Here is a 19,439-nt window from a genome sequence, read left to right on the forward strand (position 1 = left end):
TTTGATAGACAATTTAATTGGGCATCTGATTCTCCTAAAATATACAGGGCATTCCATTTAAATTAAAGAAGTTATTGCCGTTTGAAGCTAATAATTATTTTAAATAAATTTTTAGACACTCTGTATAAGGTAGTATTATTTTTATTATTGCAACACAATAACTGATCAATAAATAAACTTCATTAAATATTAGTATTAAAAAACATTGATACCCTTTGGAGAAATGAAGCTTTTAAAATTTTTACTGCAATTTCACAAAAATTGAAAATATTTCTTTAAAAACGGTAGGTTTACATAATAAACTTAATCAAATTTACCTTATTTTAATCGTAGAAACTAAAATGTAATAATATACAGGGTAAGTTCCATTTAAAAAAATACAACTTTGATATTTTTTATTTATTTGGGACACTCTGTATCTTGTAAAAATATTTTTAAATTGTAGCTCTAATAGTCCTTCAACGAACCCCAAACTTATAATTTGTAAAAATCTCATCGTTTAGCTACAATACTCCGTGTCGTATGTGGTGAACAACCCTGTATACCTTGCCCTTTTTATATAAGCATAATACATTTTTCTTGCTACACTATTTTTGACAATAAGTCGTAAACTTTCTTGTACCTATCTAAGAAAAATATTATTTTATGATGGATATTTAATCATTAGAATTTGTGAAACTAATCTATTTGCTATCTGTATATGTTAGTTCTTTAGAAACAAATCTTGTCTTCTTATTCAGTATTTAAAAAAAAAAACATAAATCTACTGCCCTGATACTGTATGATCGAAAAAAAAACGGCGTCAGCGATGGCTATGCAGGCTATGAAATGAAGATCGCCGTAATTTTATACGTAAGATTATACAGGGTGGCCCATCGAAAACGTTCCGCAAGATATAACGGCCAGGAAATTTTTTTTTTCAAAAAATCCAAAAACACGTCAATTTTGTTTGTGAGGGGGACAACTTTTGCCCCAAAAATGATTGCAAAATTTTCAACCCTCTAAGCGGGGGTGTCATCCCCCAACTTTTTCAAATGGGAAGGGGGGTCAAGTGACGCCGCAATGAAAAGAGCTTTCTATTCTCTATATTTCCCCACTTTGTTTTTGAAAATCGGTCGAGTCATTGAGAAAATATGAAGAATTGAAATATGAAAAGTTGATTTAAACATTTATCAGAGTAAATGATAAAGATAAATTCCTTCGACCAATTTGCTGTTTTTTCTTATTATTTCTAGATGTTTACGCATTTTTTCACTTGCCACAAGGTTGAACGATTAGTTGCGGTCTCAATATCGTTAAACTGACCTACAATCGAATTTCCAAAAATACCAGCCCGCGACGATCAAAATCGTCTTCGTTGAGTTCTTGTACCAACTGAATTTTGTACGGATGGAACTTGTGTTTTTTTAATATCGTTTGGACACTTGTACGATTCACGCCGGTCGCGGTCTCATTGGCTAATTTTCTTGTACTCAGGGTACTACCCAAGTAGAGGTAGATGGCCGATTCACCATCAGGAGCAGGAGCAGAGCGCACAGCGCATGCGCGTAAATCAGCTAGGAACATGTAAAATAGGCTAATAAACAAGAATAAACGGGTTTGAACCGCTTTTGAACAGCTTTGAACAGGTTTGAACAAAAACTGAACAGGTCTGTTGTTTTACGCTAAAAAGCCGTTCAAAGCTGTTCAAAAGCGGTTCAAAGCGGTTCAAACCCGTTTATTCTTGTTTATTAGCCTATTTTACATGTTCCTAGCTGATTTACGCGCATGCGCTGTGCGCTCTGCTCCTGCTCCTGATGGTGAATCGGCCATCTACCTCTACTTACCCATGGTAACTTGGCCCAATACGAATACCTCCATAGCTTCATTTCCATAGCACAAGTCACAGAACAGCTATCTAGCAACTACCGCACCTGATCGTTCAACCTGTATAGGGAATGTGATCGATTGTAATTTCCAAGCAGACTAGACGCCGGTTTTTTTTCGATCATATGGTATTACGAAAATATATTTTCTCAAACTTTTTAGCTTCATTTCCATACAGTTGTGTGTACCTTCTCTGGTACAAAATGCGTCCAAATGTCCTAAAATATTCTAAAGTAACCGCGACAAACGGGATTACTTTAGGACAACTTTAAAGTGCAATAACTAAAATACTGAAAAATATTTATATAAACTTTTTTTCATATTTTCACAATATTGAAGTTCCCGCGCAATAGGCTACCCTGTATATTTTAAAATACACACAACAAAACTTATATGGAATCACTCTTATATTCTGACTAAATTTCTGGCAAGGATAAAAATTGGTATACAACTTTTTGTATACCAATTTGTTTTAAATAAACATGATAATAAAGAATAAACGACTGCTGCGATTTATTTTCTTTTAAATTTTGTGTTTAGCAGTCACACAAATCACAATTGTCCGGTAATTTTCATTCGATCCAAAAAAATTAAAAAATGCCTTATGTTGGATTAACAGTTGTATAGAGGGAAAGAATTATTGCTCTCACCGAAGAAGGCATGCATGCTCCAAAGAGACGTAGCATAGATAGTAGGCGTTACCCAGCGTGTTGTATCGAAAACATATGCAAGGTACTTGGAATTAGGAACACCCAAAGATAGGCCCAGACAAAGTCGTCAAAGAGTCACAACAGAACAATATTGTGTGCCAAATTGCTAGAATAAATCGCAATGTTTCTCATCCAGAGCTGCAAAGACAACTTCTGGCAGCTACAAGTTTGAACGTTTCAGTTGAAACCATAAGCAAAAGGCTTCGTGCTCGAGGGTTTTACAGTAAAAGAGAGTTACGGATCCGACAGTTATCTCGGCAAAATAAAATTGACCGGTTAAATTGATGCCTTCAACATCAAAACTTGACAACTGAGAATTGGCAAAATGTTCATATTCCGGATGAAACCAGAATTAACCTTAGATCAGATAACTATCGAATTCGGGTTCTCAGAGCTCCAGGAAGACGAGCAAGACTTCAGGCTGCCAGATCTGTACCAAAATATAAAGGAGGAACTGTAATGTTCTGGGGAGGTATAATACTGGGAGCAAAAACTCCATTGTTACCACTTCAAAAAACTTTGACGGGTCGGAGACATGTTGATTTGGTGATGGCAGGAATTGTTAGTCTTGGAAGAGCTGTAATTGGAGATAATTTTAACTTCTTGTACGATAGTGCACCTCCCTATACCAGCAGAGTGACTAGAGAATGTCTTGAAACGGAAGATGTCATAGTTTTGGACTGGCCTGCATGTTCACCAGATCTAAACCCTATCGAACACTTGTGGGACTAGCTCAAAAGAAGGGTTAGAGCTCGTCGAAACAATCCAAGAAATCTTGCACAGCTTATTGATGCAGCATTGGCAGAATGGGAAAACATATACCCCAAGACAACGTTGATAATTTAATAAAAAGCATGCCAGTGCGGATAGAAGCTTGCATAAGGGCTAGAGGTGGCAACAAGGAATATTAAAATTATCAATTGTCTTTTTGTTTTACTTTTTGGTCATTAAAAATTTAAATCTTAATTTCGTTTCAGAAACCAAAAAAATACCATTTTGTTTATTTTCCGAACTGATTTTTTTGAAACGGAGTTTTATTCATAAACACAAAATTTTCGTATATGTATATATATATATATATTGCGGATTTTTACGACATTCGTCGTCTCCCGCTTCTCAACGTCCACAGATTTCTGTCTGTCCAGTCTTCTTCCTGGAGGCCTCTAGAATTCATAGCGTCAACTACGCCCTGCTTCCATCTTCGAGGTGGTCTTCCACGTTTCCGCCTTTCGCTTGGTGTCCATGAATGAATTCTTTTCGGCCATCGGTTATCATCCATTCGTTGGATGTGTCCGTACCAACTTAGTATTTTGCCGTCAATGGCGTCGAGAATAGTTTCTTTTTCTCCTATAATTTCTCGTATTCTTTGATTTGAGATGTGTTCCAATCTTGAAATGCGACAACTTCTTCGCCAAAAATCCATTTCAAGAGACAGCAACTTATTTTTCTCTAATTTGTTTAGCTCCCACGTTTCAGCGCCATAAGTGGTAATGCTCTCTACAATGGCTTTATAAAGTAGAATTTTTGTTTTTTGGGAAATTTTGTCACTCCACAACAACCGATAACTCTTTTTCCTTGACCAACTTTATTTGCAATATCTTGAGTGCTTTTTCCATTTGTTGTAAAAGTGACGCCCAAGTATTTAAATGTACAGACATTTTTGATTGTGCCGATTCCTACATCCAAATCCTCACGTTCGTCATCACCCACTACCATATACTCCGTCTTCTTTGTGTTTATTGTTAGGCCCCATTTCGAATATTCCTCATGCAGTTTTCTAAACGTATAACTGGAGTCGTCTCTGTCTCCCGCTATCAAGACCTGGTCGTCGCCAAAGAGTAAGGTATATAAAGTGTCTTTTCCTACTGGGATTCCCATTCCACGGCATTTCATCTTCCAACACTTCAGTATTTCCTCCAAATATACTTTAAATAAAGTTGGTGCTAATGAACACCCTTGTCTTAAGCCCTTATTCACAAGAAATTCTTGGGAAAATTGTTTCCAAGTTTAACTGTGCTACTGCAACCCTCGTATAATTTTCTTGTTGCTTGGACATACCAACTACTGATACCAAAATTTTGCATTGACACCCACAACTTACTCAGTGAGACTGTATCGTATGCCTTCTGTAGATCAATAAATGTCAAGTGGACCGTCCTTCCCCTTTCTAGCCTTTTTTCGATTAGATGCTTAAGAGTGAAAATGCCATCAGTACATGAGCGTCCGGGTCTAAAATCATTTTGCTCTTCCGATTCCGTTATTTGTGCTTCTATCTTATGTTTTAGTACTTTGCCATAGAGTCGAGCAACAGTACAAATGACACTAATTCTTCTATAATTTTCACAGTCGCGTCGGCTCCCTTTCTTAAATATGGACGTAATAATCGCTTTTTTCCATTCTTTGGGCGGGTCTTCTCCATTTAAACATCTACTAAAAATATCTGCCAGAATTTCCAAAACTGCTGAGGGGGCAGCCTTTAAAAGTTCTACTGAAACATTTCCCAAACCTGGGGCTTTGCCATTTTTCATTGTTTGTTCAACAAAATTTTCATACATCTGAAAAATTATGAAAAATAAATAGATGATTCCATATAAGTTTGGTTGTGTGTACACTAAAAAGTTTATGATTAAATACAATATTAGATTAATGTACTAGTCACAAGAAAACCATAAGCTATGGGGTGGAAGGTTTGCTGGTAAAACCGATCCACAGCTGGAAAAGCTGAATTGTTCTTTGGACCTGGACAAGAGAATGTACGCAGAAGATATAGAAGGAAGCAAAGCGTACGCACAAAGTTTGAAACATATCAATCTATTAACTGAGAGCGAAGCTAATAGCATTTGCGAAGGTCTGGATAAAATTAAAATTGAATGGGGCACAAATGAATTTGTTATTAAACCAGGTGAAGAAGATATACATACTACAAATGAAAGAAGATTGAAAGTAGGTACAAAATAAATTGCAATCAGTTTTTAGGGTTCCGTACCCAAAGGGTAAAAACGGGAAACCTATTACTAAGACTTCGTATGGACTTCGTTGCCCGTCCGTCCGTCTGTCACAAAGGTCTATCTTATGAACCGTTATAGCTAGACAGTTGAAATTTTTACAGATAATGTATCTATATTGCCGCTGTAAGAACAAATACTAAAAACAGAATTAAATAAATGTTTATAAATAAAAAAGTTGAATAAATGTTTTAAAATAGTAACAGAATAGTAAGTTTTTTAGTTTAAAAATTAGTTTTTTTATTTACTCCATTATCTTCCTTATTACACGATAAACAACATTTTATAGGATGACATGATTTAACATTGGTTTTAATTAACATTTTTCCATTTTACTCACTAAAGTAAGTAGCAGGCTATGGAAAAACACGGATTACCAGTAAATGTCAAATAGAGATGCTTGTTGTCAGTGTCAGTCGTTTTCGTCAGAATTAAATAAATTATTTTAATAGTAGTAAATAGTAACAGAATTAAATAAATGTTTATAAATAAATAATGTTTATAAATAAAAAAGTACTTTCACTAAACATTATCTTTTAAGTAAGAATTTTACATAGAATCTTTCAAGTCCTCGGTGGCCGCGTGGTTTAAAGCGTTAGGACTTTACGCTGCTATGACGTTGGAGCCGTAGTAAGGCAGGTTCGAATCCTAGTCAAGGCGACTTTTTTTAATCCTTTTTTTTATTTTTACATATTTTTACATATTTATTTTTACTTTTTACATATTTTTTATTGATTAATACAATTTTTAGTAATGTGTTTCTTCATTTTTTTTTAAATTACTTATACGTGCATTCAAAATTTCAGCTAAATCGGAAAAAAGTTTATAAAAATATAGTGTCTAACGTTGTATAGATAATGAATGGTACGGAACCCTTCGTGTGCGAGTCCGACTCGCACTTGACCAGTTTTTTAATTAATTATTTAATTTTATTAGGAAATTATTGGGGAACCAGCAACGAAGCTTCATGTCGGTAGGAGTCGAAATGATCAAGTTACAACTGACATGAAACTGTGGCTAAAGAGCAACTTAAAAAATCTACAGGAAAAGGTTTGTGAATTGATAGAGGTGATTGTTAAAAGATCACTAAAGGAGATTGATGTGATAATGCCTGGATACACGCATCTTCAACGTGCTCAGCCAGTTAGGTGGAGCCATTATTTGTTAAGGTAGGCAATAATAGTTACACACGCACACATACAGTTATACAGGGCGGCGCACCTCATTCGCCTCGGTTGATTATACGAAAACGGAAAGATGCACAATATGAGACAATATGCACAATTTAAAATTATCTTGAAATATACTGGGTGTTTCAGAACTAAGATCCATCCAAAGTTATATTTTTTCTTATGGAACACCCGGTATTTTATTTCATTTTTGGATTATTGGACATAAAATAAAGCATTTATTATAAGGGTCTATTAATATGCCTAAAATCTTTAGTTTTTGTGATATTTTAAGGTATTTAAATTTGCATGCTACTATAAATTAGATTATTAACAGCCTGTACATTAATTTTCAGAATTAATTCTTGTGCTGATTTTGAAGCCAGAGAAATAAACTTTACTGAAAAACGGTATTGCTTTCTTAAATGTATACAGGGCTACCAAAAGTTGCTGATCTATTTTAAGGATATATTTTATATAAAAACTTCATTATTTCAAATGCAACACCCTGTATTTTTCAAAATAAATCGGAACCAGATTCAAATGCTCTTTCAAACTGTATTAAGGTTTCCTATACCTATCTAGCTCAGATTTTGAATAAAAAGCGATTTTTAAATAAAATTGCATTCAAGATGGCTTGTGTCGCCATGGTAATTTTCTAGTGACAGTTAGTAACTATTTTCAAAGTCGACATTAGGTTATGGACATTATTATTTATAATTTATAACAATTTACTTAAATGTACCTACAATAGTTTAATAAGTAAGTATTCATTATTTTATCAAGAAAAATAAAGCAGTATCTGCTGGCGGAACGAATAGATATATTTACTAGTGATTTTATTTTGTGGGAAAAATTGCTTCTTGGCCTCAAGGGCTTATGCTCAAAGATATCCAAATAGGAATCTTCCTGATAAGCGTTCCTTTGAAAAACTACTAGTCCTATTTCGCAGAGCTGGTAGTGTGGTTTATAAAAAACCTATTAGGCAGAAACCTGTGAAGTGAAGAAAATGAATTTGCCGTAATTGGCTCTTTTACAGAAAATCCATTTCAAAATGCATATCACAAGTCATCGAAAAATAAATTAAAGAACCACTTTTTCGTTTTTCTTGATAGAATAATAAATATTATTTATTTAACTAATGTAGGTAAATTTAATAAAAGTAAACCGGTATAAAATAAGCCCATAAACTAATTTCGGTTTTGAAAATAGCTACTAACTGACGACACGCCCTGACGACACTAGCCCTCTTAGTTACCATTTTATTGAAAAATTGCTCTTTCTCAAAATTTGAGCTAGACAGGTATAGGAAACCCTAATATAGTTTGAAAGAGCATTTGAACCTGCTTCGATTTATATAAAAAAATACAGGGTGTTGTGTTTGAAGTAACAAAGTTTTTATGCAAAATAAATTCTTAAAATAGATCAGCAATTTCTGATACCCCTGTATAAATTTAAGGAAGCAATAACATTTTTCTGTAAAGTTTACTTCTCTACCTTTAAAATCAGCACAAGAATTAATTCTGAAAAGTAATGTACAGGGTGTTAATAATCTATTTTATAGTAGCATGCAAATTTAAATATCTTAAAATATCTCAAAAACCAAAGATTTTAAACATATTTAACCCTTATAATAAATGCCTTTTTTGGACCGAAGAATCCAAAAATGAAATAAAATACCGGGTGATCCATAAGAACAAATATAACTTTGGTATGGATCTTAGTTCTGAAACACCCTGTATGTTTCAAAATAATTTTAAATTATGCACATTGCCTCCTCGCATACACCCGTAAAATATTTTGGTTTTTACATCTTTCCGTTTTTGTATAATCAACCGAGGCGAATGAGATGCACCACCATGTACAGGGTACATGGTGGTGCATCTCATAACATGGTATGCCTCTCGTACGCCGCGAAAGCTCCAAGGAGAACGGTAGTTTATATCGAAATGAAATTTTGGCAGCATATGTAGGTTAACTGAAAGCATTTAATAAAAATATATAGAATTATACAGGGTGTCCCCAAAAAAAGTTACACATCAAAGTTTTGTTTTTTCTAATGGAACACCCTATATATTAATTGATTTTCGGATTCTGGAAAAAAATAAAGGTGAGTTTTATTAAAGAAGCATATACCTCAAATCTAAGGATTTTGATATATTTCACATTTTGTGAAAATCAAGAGTAAATTTTAAATTTCGATAACAGCTACCTAAATTTTAGTTGACCTTGTATAGCCTGATATTTAATTACAGTAACCATTGTATGTTAAAACAAATTGAAATTTAACCCGAAAAGTTATACAGGGTGAGACAAAATTAATATGGAACATTAGTACTTTACAAAGCAAGTTACTCCTTTATTTTAAATGGAACACCCAGTATATTTTTCCGGTGTTCAATGGGGAATTTATATATCTTCAAAAAACTATTAAGGTTGCCTACCCCTCAGACAAAGATTTTCCCAGATATTTTAATTTTTATGATTTTGCGTCAGCAAATCTTTATTATTTGAAAAAATCTAGGTGGCTGTGTGATATACCTTTTATTAATTTAACAAAAATTAAAGATTGTGGAGTAAAAAACTCAAGGGTAATAAAAAATACACGTTTAAAACATATTTTAATTATTACAGAATTAAAACTAGATATAAACCTATAATATTGTGCGACAAAAATTAGCTGGATGAAATCAAATGCTCAAAATGCTTCCTTTCCTGTTAACTGCATAAAATGATTGTATTTTCAAAAGGATCTTTTCATTTTAAAAGGCATTATGTGGAGTTCTACCTGATAAAGCAGCTACAATAATTTATCTCATGCTGTCGACACTAGTTGGTCGAGCTTTTTAAACACTGTCTTTAACATATCCCCATAAAAAAACTCAGACTAGATAAAATCAGGAGCATTTAATTATTCTATTAATTGGTAAATGCACACTGCATTCACCAACTAATAGAATTATCAATCAATTCTTTCTGATGGTTCTGAATCATATCAATTCTTTCGCCTGGTAAGTTTGCATTTTCGCAAATTCCTGAGAATATTTTTTTTGTTTTAACTGACAAAAAATTATAACTAGTTATTAAAGTTGAACTAATTAGACAGCTATGTTGAAGACGTCAGACATATCACAGCCACCTAGGTTTTATCAAATAATAAAGATCTACTCAGATCAAATCATGTAAATGAAAATATCTAGGAAAATCTTTGTTTGAGGGGTAGGCAACCTTAATAGTATTTTGAAGACACAGGAATTCTCCTTTAAATGTCGGAATAATATACTGGGTGTTCCATTTAAAATAAGAGAGTAACATGCTTTTAAAGGTGACCAATGTTCAATATTAATTTTGTCTCACCCTGTATAACTTTTTGGGTCAAGTTTTAATTTGATTTAAAGTAGAATAGTTAGTTTAACTACATATTAGGCTACACCAGGTAAATTCCATTTAGGTAGCTTTTATTGTAATTTAAAAATTGTTCTTTATTTCTAGAAAATGTTAAATATGTCAAAAACCTTACATTTTAGTCATATACTTCTCTTATAAAACTCACCTTTATTTTTCTCCTAGAATCCGAAAATCAATTAATATACAGGGTGTTCCATTACAAAAAACACAACTTTGATATGAAACTTTTTTGTTCATACACACCGTTGACACCCTGTAGAACTCTCTATATTTTTAAAAAGTGCCCTGAATTAACCTACATATGCTCACAAAATTTCATTTCAATACAAACTGTCGTTCTCCTTGGAGCCTCCGCGGCGTATGAGAGGCGCCACCCTGTATATTAAGTAAAACAGTGACACGTGTTTCGTTCATACGAGCATCATCAGACAAATACAATAAAACTCAATCCACACACACGTTCACATTTTACATATTAAAACAACAATTGTTGTTAGACAATTATTGTTATATGTTTTTGATCTAAAAATAAAAAAAAACAAATTTTCAAAAAAAATGTTTTTGCAGAAAAAACTCATAGGCGTGTTTCTGGGGTCGAAACATACCAGCCCTAAAAATATTTGCACTTATTTAATACTCACCCGTTGATATTATGACTTTATTCTGAATTTTTATAGGAAATTACTCTATTTTTCTACAAGTAAGTCAAAGAAAAAGTGGAAAAAATGATCATACAATTTTTAGATCGTAATGTATAAGTATCAAATTTTATATGATACTTTTGATTAAACATTGTTAAGTTTAAAATAGTTTTTTGGTATAGAACCTATGTGGTTGATCTAAGTAATCTAATAATATTTATAAACATATGATTAAAAAGACAGCATTTTTTTTCAATTCTAGTCATGCTTGGAGTTTGAAGAATGACTGCGAAAGATTAGAAAACAATTTTGGTCTCCTCGATGTGTTGCCTTTGGGTAGTGGAGCCCTAGCGGGTAATCCGTTAAATATTGACCGTAAAAAATTAGCAGAAAACCTTAATTTCGCCCAGATAACCGAAAATAGTATGCAGGCAGTCAGCGATCGTGATTTTATAGGTAAACATGGAAAGTTTCTTCAAAAAAACATAGATTTAAAGTCTGTCTAACGAGGGGATCCGTAAGAGTAACATTTGTTTCTGTCATTTTAATTGACGGGTAAATTATATTTTTTGTCAAGTTTTGAATGTCATCTGTCGAAATCTTACCTTGCTCGTTGGACAGACTTAAATTGGTTTGAAAGTATTGGTATACTACAATTTTTTAATTACAATAAAAGCTACCTAAATTGGAATTTACCCGGTAAGGCATAATATGTAGTTAAATTAACTATTGTACTTTAAATCAAAATAAAACTTGATGCAAAAAGTTATACAGGGTGAGACAAAGTTAATATTGAACATTGGTCACCTTTAAAAGCATGTTACTCGTTTATTTTAAATGAGACACCCAGTATATTATTCAAATATGCAATGGAGAATTCAAGTCTCTTCAAAATACTATTAAGGTTCCCTACCCCCCAAACAAAGATTTTCCTAGATATTTTAATTTACATGATTTGATCTGAGATGGATTTGAGTAATCTTAATTATCTGAAAAAATCTAGGTGGCTGTTATATGTTTGACGTTACTTCGACATAGCTGTCTAATTAGTCCAACTTTAACAACTAGTTAGCATTTTTTGTCAGTTAAAACAAAAAAAATTCTCAGAAATTTGCCGAAAATGCAAGCATTCTACATCAGAGAGAATTGATATGATTCTATTAATTGGTGAATGCACACTACAAAATACTTAAATGCTCCTTTTGGAGCAAAAGTTTTTAACTGACTGCAGTTAACAGTTTTAACAGTTTTGTAAACACTCTGTAAACACATATGGGGATATGTTAAAGACAGTGTTTACAAAACTCGACCAGCTATTGTCGACAACATGAGAGAAATTATTGCAGCTGCTTTTCGAGGTAGAACTCCACATAATGCCTTTTAAAATAAAGATCTACTGACGCAAAATCATAAAAATTAAAATATCTAGGAAAATATTTGTCTGAGGGGTAGGCAAGCTTAATAATATTTTGAAGATATATAAATTCCCCATTTAACACCGGAAAAATATACTGCGTGTTCCATTTAAAATAAAGAAGTAACTTGGTTTTTAAGGGGACTAATGTACCATATTAATTTTGTCAAATTTCTATTTGATTTAATATACAATGGTTACTGTAATTAAATATCAGGCTATACACGGTCAACTAAAATTTAGGTAGCTGTTATCGAAATTTAAAATTTACTCTTCATTTTCACAAAATGTGAAATATGTCAAAATCCTTAGACTTTAGGTATAGGTATGCTTCTTTAACAAAATTCACCTTTATTTTTTTCCTACAATCCGAAATTCAATTAATATATAGGGTGTTCCATTAGAAAAAACACAACTTTGATGTGTAACTTTTTTGGGGACACCCTGTATAATTCTAAATATTTTTATAAAATGCTTTCAGTTAACCTACATATGCTGCCAAAATTTCATTTCGATATAAACTACCGTTCTCCTTGGATCTTCCGCGGCGTATGAGAGGCTCCACCCTGTATGTACAGGGTGGGTCAAATTCGACGCTTTTAAATGGAAACACCCTTTTCTATAGGAGATAGACAAAAACTAATATCGGTGTCTGTAGCTCAATTTTTGTCAAAAACATGATAGTGAAAGTGTTTTTCAAAAATATGCATTTTTCACAAATCGCTGTAAATTTTTTGCTACGGAAAATTTTGTATTTTTATTAAAACATTTCCAAAGCACAAAGCACCTTTTTACGTAGAATTTAATGGTTTAAATATATTTTTTAAATTAATAATTTAAGAATTATCAACAGAAAATTTGATTTTTATATGGGACACCCTGTATATTTTTAATTCATTGAAAACAATTTAAAATTACCTTTCCAAAAATATAACACACTTGATATTTTGCTCTCGATTCCTCTTCGAGATATAGAGCATATAAAAATTCGCCCGCTTTAAATAAGTAGGCTTTGAACGGCACTGTGTAACGGTTGCTGAATTAAGATGAAAATAATATTTGCTATGAGAGATGCAAAATTTTATAACAATTTAAAATATATTTAACCAACATCAACACATTTAAACTATATCTAATAACAATAAAAATAAATAGCAAACCAACACATGAGATTTTGCTGCTGGTGTTCGGCATATCGACCGTCTTCTGTTATGGACAGACGGGGCAGTTTTTGAACATTTCTCGCGGAATTCATTAACTCAGTGGGGGTGAAAGACACCCTCTCATAACTGCTAAGTATTTCTAATTCTTGTCTAGATTATACGGAAGAATAAGGAACCTTTATTCTTCCGCAAATATATTCATATGATTAGATCCATGGGCACTAAGTCAGGCGGCCTCAACGGCCAACGGCTGGGATCTTGGTTAGCTATCCAATTATTCTTGAAATTGGCTGCAAAAATTTGCTGATAACTTCAGCGTTCAGAGGCGGTGCGTCGTCTTGTTGGAAAAATATGTTTTCGAGTTCCATTAAGGGCATATCATCAATAAGGGGTCCAAAGCCTACTAGTTAAAAGCAGAGAACTTTTAAAAATTCTGTATTTCGAAGGGGATTATAACAAAATATCAAATGTGCTATATTTTTGGAAAGGTAATTTTAAATTATTTTCAGTTAATTAGAAATATAGTACATATTTTTTCGAGAGAAAAATAAAAGATTATTAAATAATCTAAACAAATTTTGTTTTAGCCGATTTTCTATTTTGGGCATCAATGGTAGGAATTCACTTAAGCAGGCTGGCCGAAGATCTCATTATTTTTAGTTCTAAAGAGTTCGAATTTGTGACCATTGCTGAAAGCTACTCGACTGGAAGTAGTTTAATGCCCCAAAAACGAAATCCCGACAGTTTGGAACTGATTAGAGGTATAGGTGGAAGTCTATTCGGACAAGTAAGAACTAAGTAACTAGTATTAGTGAATAGGTAGATAAATCACTTGCTACTGTTTTAGTGTTGCAGTTTTATGATGGTTTTGAAGAGTTTACCGTCGACGTATAATAAGGATCTTCAAAGCGACAAGGAAGCCATGTTTACGACGTTTGACAAACTACAATCAATACTTGAGGTAACTCAAATAAATAGCTGCAGAATTTAACATATTTATATTTAACCAAGCCGGGAGTATTAATACATAGTTAAATTTGTTGAACATTATCTAATTTCCCTTAGATTGTCAGCTATATGAAAGATGATATGATATTATTGACGACAGTCTCAATCAAGCTTTTGGCATAGTATAAGGAAACTAGTAGCTTGACTCCTTGTCAAATCCTTTGTTCTTTTTCTGCCACTTTATATGACCTTGTTCTAACGTCCCGTGACCACTGACGTAGCTCTATAGTCGTGGTCTATAACAAGGCAAAGTATAGTCGTGGCACTCGCCATAGTTTCCCAGAGATGTATTTAGGAAAATATGAGTTCACAATAAAATAAAATTAAAAAAATTGATCATCGAGTAAAAATTTGCTTGAAAACAGAATATTTTCACATTTCGTGTAAGTAACAATTTTTCTGTATCTGAAAATCTTCTGATGGGAAGAAATGCGGAAAAAATATATAATGGCATATTTTTAAATTATTATCTATTTCAAAGATTTTCTACAACTTTTTTTTAATTTAAAACTAGTTTAATTTTAACATTAATGTGTTTGTTTTTTTAGTAATATGGGCTAGGTGATTTTCGTTGGATAGTTGATTGAACAACATATAGTACTAATAATAAAATAACATATTTAAACTTCAATAATTGCTAATAAACGTTACAGAAATTTCAAAAGAGAAAAGAAGCAAGAACAATGAGAAATCTTCACTACTTTCACATGTAATAAAAGCATAATTTTTTAGTTATCGTTACCGAGTCCCGAAGGTACCGAAAGAACCGGGAAATAATAATTTCGAGTTCTGAACCCTAGTTACCATATTATCAAGAAGTTATGTTTTTTAACTAAAAAAATTTCCAGATTTAAAAAAAAATTGCGCAGAAAAATCCTCATATTTCTGGGGCCAAAATATACTAACCCTAAAAATATTTGCACTTATTTAAGACTCACCCTGTATAGGGCGATTCACGGTTATGGTACGTTATAGGGTTTAGGAGCCGGGGCTGTATTTCGGAACCGGTAATTTCGGTACCATGCCTCTAAGGAACCGGGATTTCCAGTTTTTTTTTCGGTACTTGCGGTACAAGCAAATTTTTGTTCAATGATGGTGCAGTTCGTTAAACTGCTAGCAAGGGATGGTTGTCAAAAGTAAAATCGATGAAAATTGAGTTTTAAATGAAAATAATTTCAAATTATTAGGTAGTAGTCGGTCATGAAAAAATTAACCTGAAAACAAACATGATCACAAATGACTCTCAAAAAAGAACTCAAAGCACAATTTTTTGAATTATTAGTACAACCAGTAGCAGCACACAGTAAAGCACTCATTTTTTGTCAATCCGTCTCTGTGCTGCGACGCAACGCTCGAACGTCGCAGGTCGTCGAACGGAACTCAACTGAAACGCTGCAATCTACCGATATTCGACAGATTGTAAAAACTGGCAGAAAATATTTGGGAGAGTGCAACTACTCTTTTCCTTCTACTATGCTTTTGGTGTGATGCATCTTCTAATGAAGTTATGAATTATATACCTATAAGATCTTTTAAATGAAAATAATTTCAAATTATTAGGTAGTAATCGGTCATGAAAAAATTAACCTGAAAACAAACATGATCACAAATGACTCTCAAAAAAGAACTCAAAGCACAATTTTTTTAATTATTAGTACAACCAATAGCAGCACACAGTAAGGAACTCATTTTTTGTCAGTCCGTCTCTCTGCTGCGACGCAACGCTCGAACGTCGCAGGTCGTCGAACGGAACTCAACTGAAACGCTGCAATCTACCGATATTCGACAGATTGTAAAAACTGGCAGAAAATATTTGGGAGAGTGCAACTACTCTTTTCCTTCTACTATGCTTTTGGTGTGATGTATCTTCTAATGAAGTTATGAATTATATACCTATAAGATCTTTCTCTCTGACCACTTTTTCTATTTTGGTGGGATTGCTACTTTCATACATTTTAATAGACATAGCTGCATTTTTTAATACCGTATAGTACTATAGATTTATTATTGGATCAAATGGTTTACGGAAAGCAATGAACAGGAATAATACTGGTCTGTTCTTAATTTACTCGACTATGTTCTCGATTAGAGATGTGTAAATTGTCAATAATAAAAATAAGTAAAAAAAGTTCGTATAAATGTATGTCCTAAAATGCTTAATTTCGGAGATACAGGGTGTAGAAATTTCATTTATATTTCGATTTTTTCCAAATAATTTCTGAAGTAAAGTCAAAACTTGGATGAAAATTGGTGTCTGGAAGTTTTTTGACAGGAGAAATTTGATTTTGGTGTCAATATGACTCCTACTTGTAGAGGGCGCCACGTACATATTTTTTAACTGGTTTGAAGAGCAATAACTTTTCATCCGTACCTGTATAAAACTACTGGGAAAAAAATATACATTTAAGACGTTTTTTTACGTAAAAAAGGTCTCTTGGTAAAAATTTCAATAATAATAACTATCTATTCAAAAACTACCGTATGATCGAAAAAAAAACGGCTTTCAGTTGGCTGGGAAATGACGATCGATAATATTTTCCATATAAATTTACATATAAAATGACAGCTTTTTTGCGTAAAAAATCACGGAAATGTATGTTTTTTCACCCAGTAGTCTTATACAGGTACAGACGAAAAGTGATTCCTCTACACAACTGTTAAACCAAACCAAACACATGTAGGTGGTGCTCACACCTGTAGGAGTCACATGACCCCACACATGTAGGAGCCATATTGACATCAAAATCAAATTTCTCATGTCAAAAAACTCCCAGATACCAAAAACTAAGCATTTTAGGACATACATTTATACGACCTACGATACTTCGGACATACATACCGACCAGAATATGCTGCCGATATTTCGGGAATATAGTTCGGACCACCCTGTATATTTTTACTCAACAGTCTGATCCTTATTAGGATCAGACTAAATTGAGAAACGTTCTAACGTTAAATATTGTTATTAGGTTACAACTGGAACCGTGAGGACATTAAAAGTAAACGACGCAAAATGTAAATCAGCTCTTAGTTTTGAAATGTTAGCTACCGATATCGCCTACTACCTAGTACGAAAATCAGTACCGTTCAGAACAGCGCACCATATCGCTGGAAAAGTGGTAGCTGAAGCGGAAAAGAAGCTAGTGAACATATGTGATTTGACTCTAGAGGAACTAAAAGAAATAAGGTAAAACCTTAAGCCTTAGGGTAAAACCGCAGCCTAATCATTAGACAGCGACAGCCAATCCAATTACAATCATTTACATGGCTCACTGACTATACCTACCTAGATATTCGCTTATCTTTATATTATATCCTTGTCATATGCAGCAAGTCGGATTCTAAGCTCCAAAACTATTGAGACTAAACTATTCAGGTTTTGACTTGCTCTGGTAAAGCGGTATTAATTATACAAAAAAATTAATAATATTATTATATAATAATAATATTACCGGATGCATTATACTCAAAAATGGCTCACCCCTATAACTTTTTTTATTTTGTCAGATAAAAAAACGAGATTTGGTATGTTGGTATATGACATAAATTAGGATTGATTGACTTCATTGATTGATCAATTTTTGTTTTCGGTCACTTCCTGTTTCACCGGAAATTACTACAACTTTTGATTTTTAAATGGCACCCTCGGTATTTTTTTTTACTCTATTCGATTTTTTTCTATTCATTTCAATAGCTTTATTTTCTTCTGAGATATTCGCTTTTGAAGAGGACACTAACAAAAACAATAAACACTATTTTATTAAGGGTGTTGATGAGGACCCAAAAGCAATGCTAAAATTACTGTAAATCTTTACTGTCTTATTCAGAAGCTCATATCTCCTAAAAAAACTAAAGCTATTGAGATGAACTAAATTACAAACTATCGAAAGTGATTCGTAATACATTCCGATACACCTAGATGATAAAATGATTTTTAAATTCATTGCTTTCTTAACATATTCCACAGGATGTTTCAAACTTTCACTAAATACCTACATGTGATATTTTTTTTTGAAAACCCATAGATGACTCATATGTAAGCTAGTAAAAAGTAAAATAGGCATTAGGAAAAACAAAAAACTCGTTTTTTTAAACTACTGAGAATGCTCCCTAATATTATACTGTAATCATAAATATAAACATCTTTATTAAAATACTAGTTGAAGCCTGGCGCATTCGCCACGACGCAGGCGACATCAGGAAAAAAAAACTTTTTATTTTTTTTTAATTAAATGAAATACAAAAAATCCGGCGACAACAGTTTTTATAAGAACCAATTAGCTATCTTTTAGTAAAAAAAGCAACTTTCTAGAGCAAGGCGTTACTTCAGTAGAGACGACACAGATAAACATTAGCATTTTATATATGTAGATATGTAGATTTCACAAAAGCTTTTTAAAACATTCCATATAATTTTGAAATCGACATAGGCAACCAAATATACCATCCAGTTATAAAAAGTTTGCAATTTGGCGAATGCGCCAGGCATCTTAATATTTTCTCTTTCTTAAAACTTAATTTTTATTTCCAGTCCCCAATTTGAAATAGATATTGGAAGAGTTTGGAATTACGAAAACAGCATTGAACAGTATCAAGCTATTGGTGGAACTGCCCGGAGTAGTGTACTGGATCAAATTTACAAATTGGATTCTTGGCTGGAGCAGAAATATCACAGGAACTGCACCAAAGAAAGTTAATTTATTTGGAAATTTAAATAAATTTTTATCAGATGTTTTTAGTTTCTTTATTTCTAACTACCTATCCTTAAATACGTAAAATTTAAATTGAAATAACCGACGTTGTGCGATAAGGACAAAAACAAATCAAAATATATTCATTATTATTCATTCTTTTTCTTTATGAAGCATGGGAATCATGATAAATGAGTCACGATGACGTCATCACATATTTCGCTGACGTAAGCTCTAGGTCAACTTGTTAGCGGGCTTACGTCATCTTGAAGGGTTGCTCGACATCTTTATAAACCCACTTTGTTTATGTAACACACATTTTTCGGCGTATATACCATAACAAAATAATTTAATTTTTTCCTTA

General features: G+C 32.8%; 2 protein-coding genes across 2 annotated transcripts; one reads left to right on the top strand and one right to left on the bottom strand.

Moving 5' to 3' along the window:
- Positions 1-3,666: 3,666 nt before the first annotated feature.
- Positions 3,667-4,469, bottom strand: LOC115890516. The gene is made up of 2 exons (XM_030910761.1): positions 4,136-4,469; positions 3,667-4,073 (listed from the first exon to the last, which is right to left on the bottom strand). The coding sequence occupies exons 1-2, from the start codon at positions 4,467-4,469 to the stop codon at positions 3,667-3,669; spliced, it is 741 nt and encodes a 246-aa protein (XP_030766621.1).
- Positions 4,470-4,946: 477 nt separating this feature from the next.
- Positions 4,947-19,118, top strand: LOC115890517 (argininosuccinate lyase). Its single transcript, XM_030910762.1, has 8 exons — positions 4,947-4,952; positions 5,232-5,519; positions 6,518-6,750; positions 11,062-11,255; positions 13,964-14,163; positions 14,224-14,337; positions 17,354-17,571; positions 18,916-19,118. The coding sequence occupies exons 1-8, from the start codon at positions 4,947-4,949 to the stop codon at positions 19,079-19,081; spliced, it is 1,419 nt and encodes a 472-aa protein (XP_030766622.1). The 3' UTR covers positions 19,082-19,118.
- Positions 19,119-19,439: the final 321 nt, after the last annotated feature.

Source organism: Sitophilus oryzae, unplaced genomic scaffold, assembly GCF_002938485.1.
Source record: "Sitophilus oryzae breed Bouriz unplaced genomic scaffold, Soryzae_2.0 scaffold_87_pilon_pilon, whole genome shotgun sequence".
NCBI lineage: Eukaryota > Metazoa > Arthropoda > Insecta > Coleoptera > Curculionidae > Sitophilus > Sitophilus oryzae.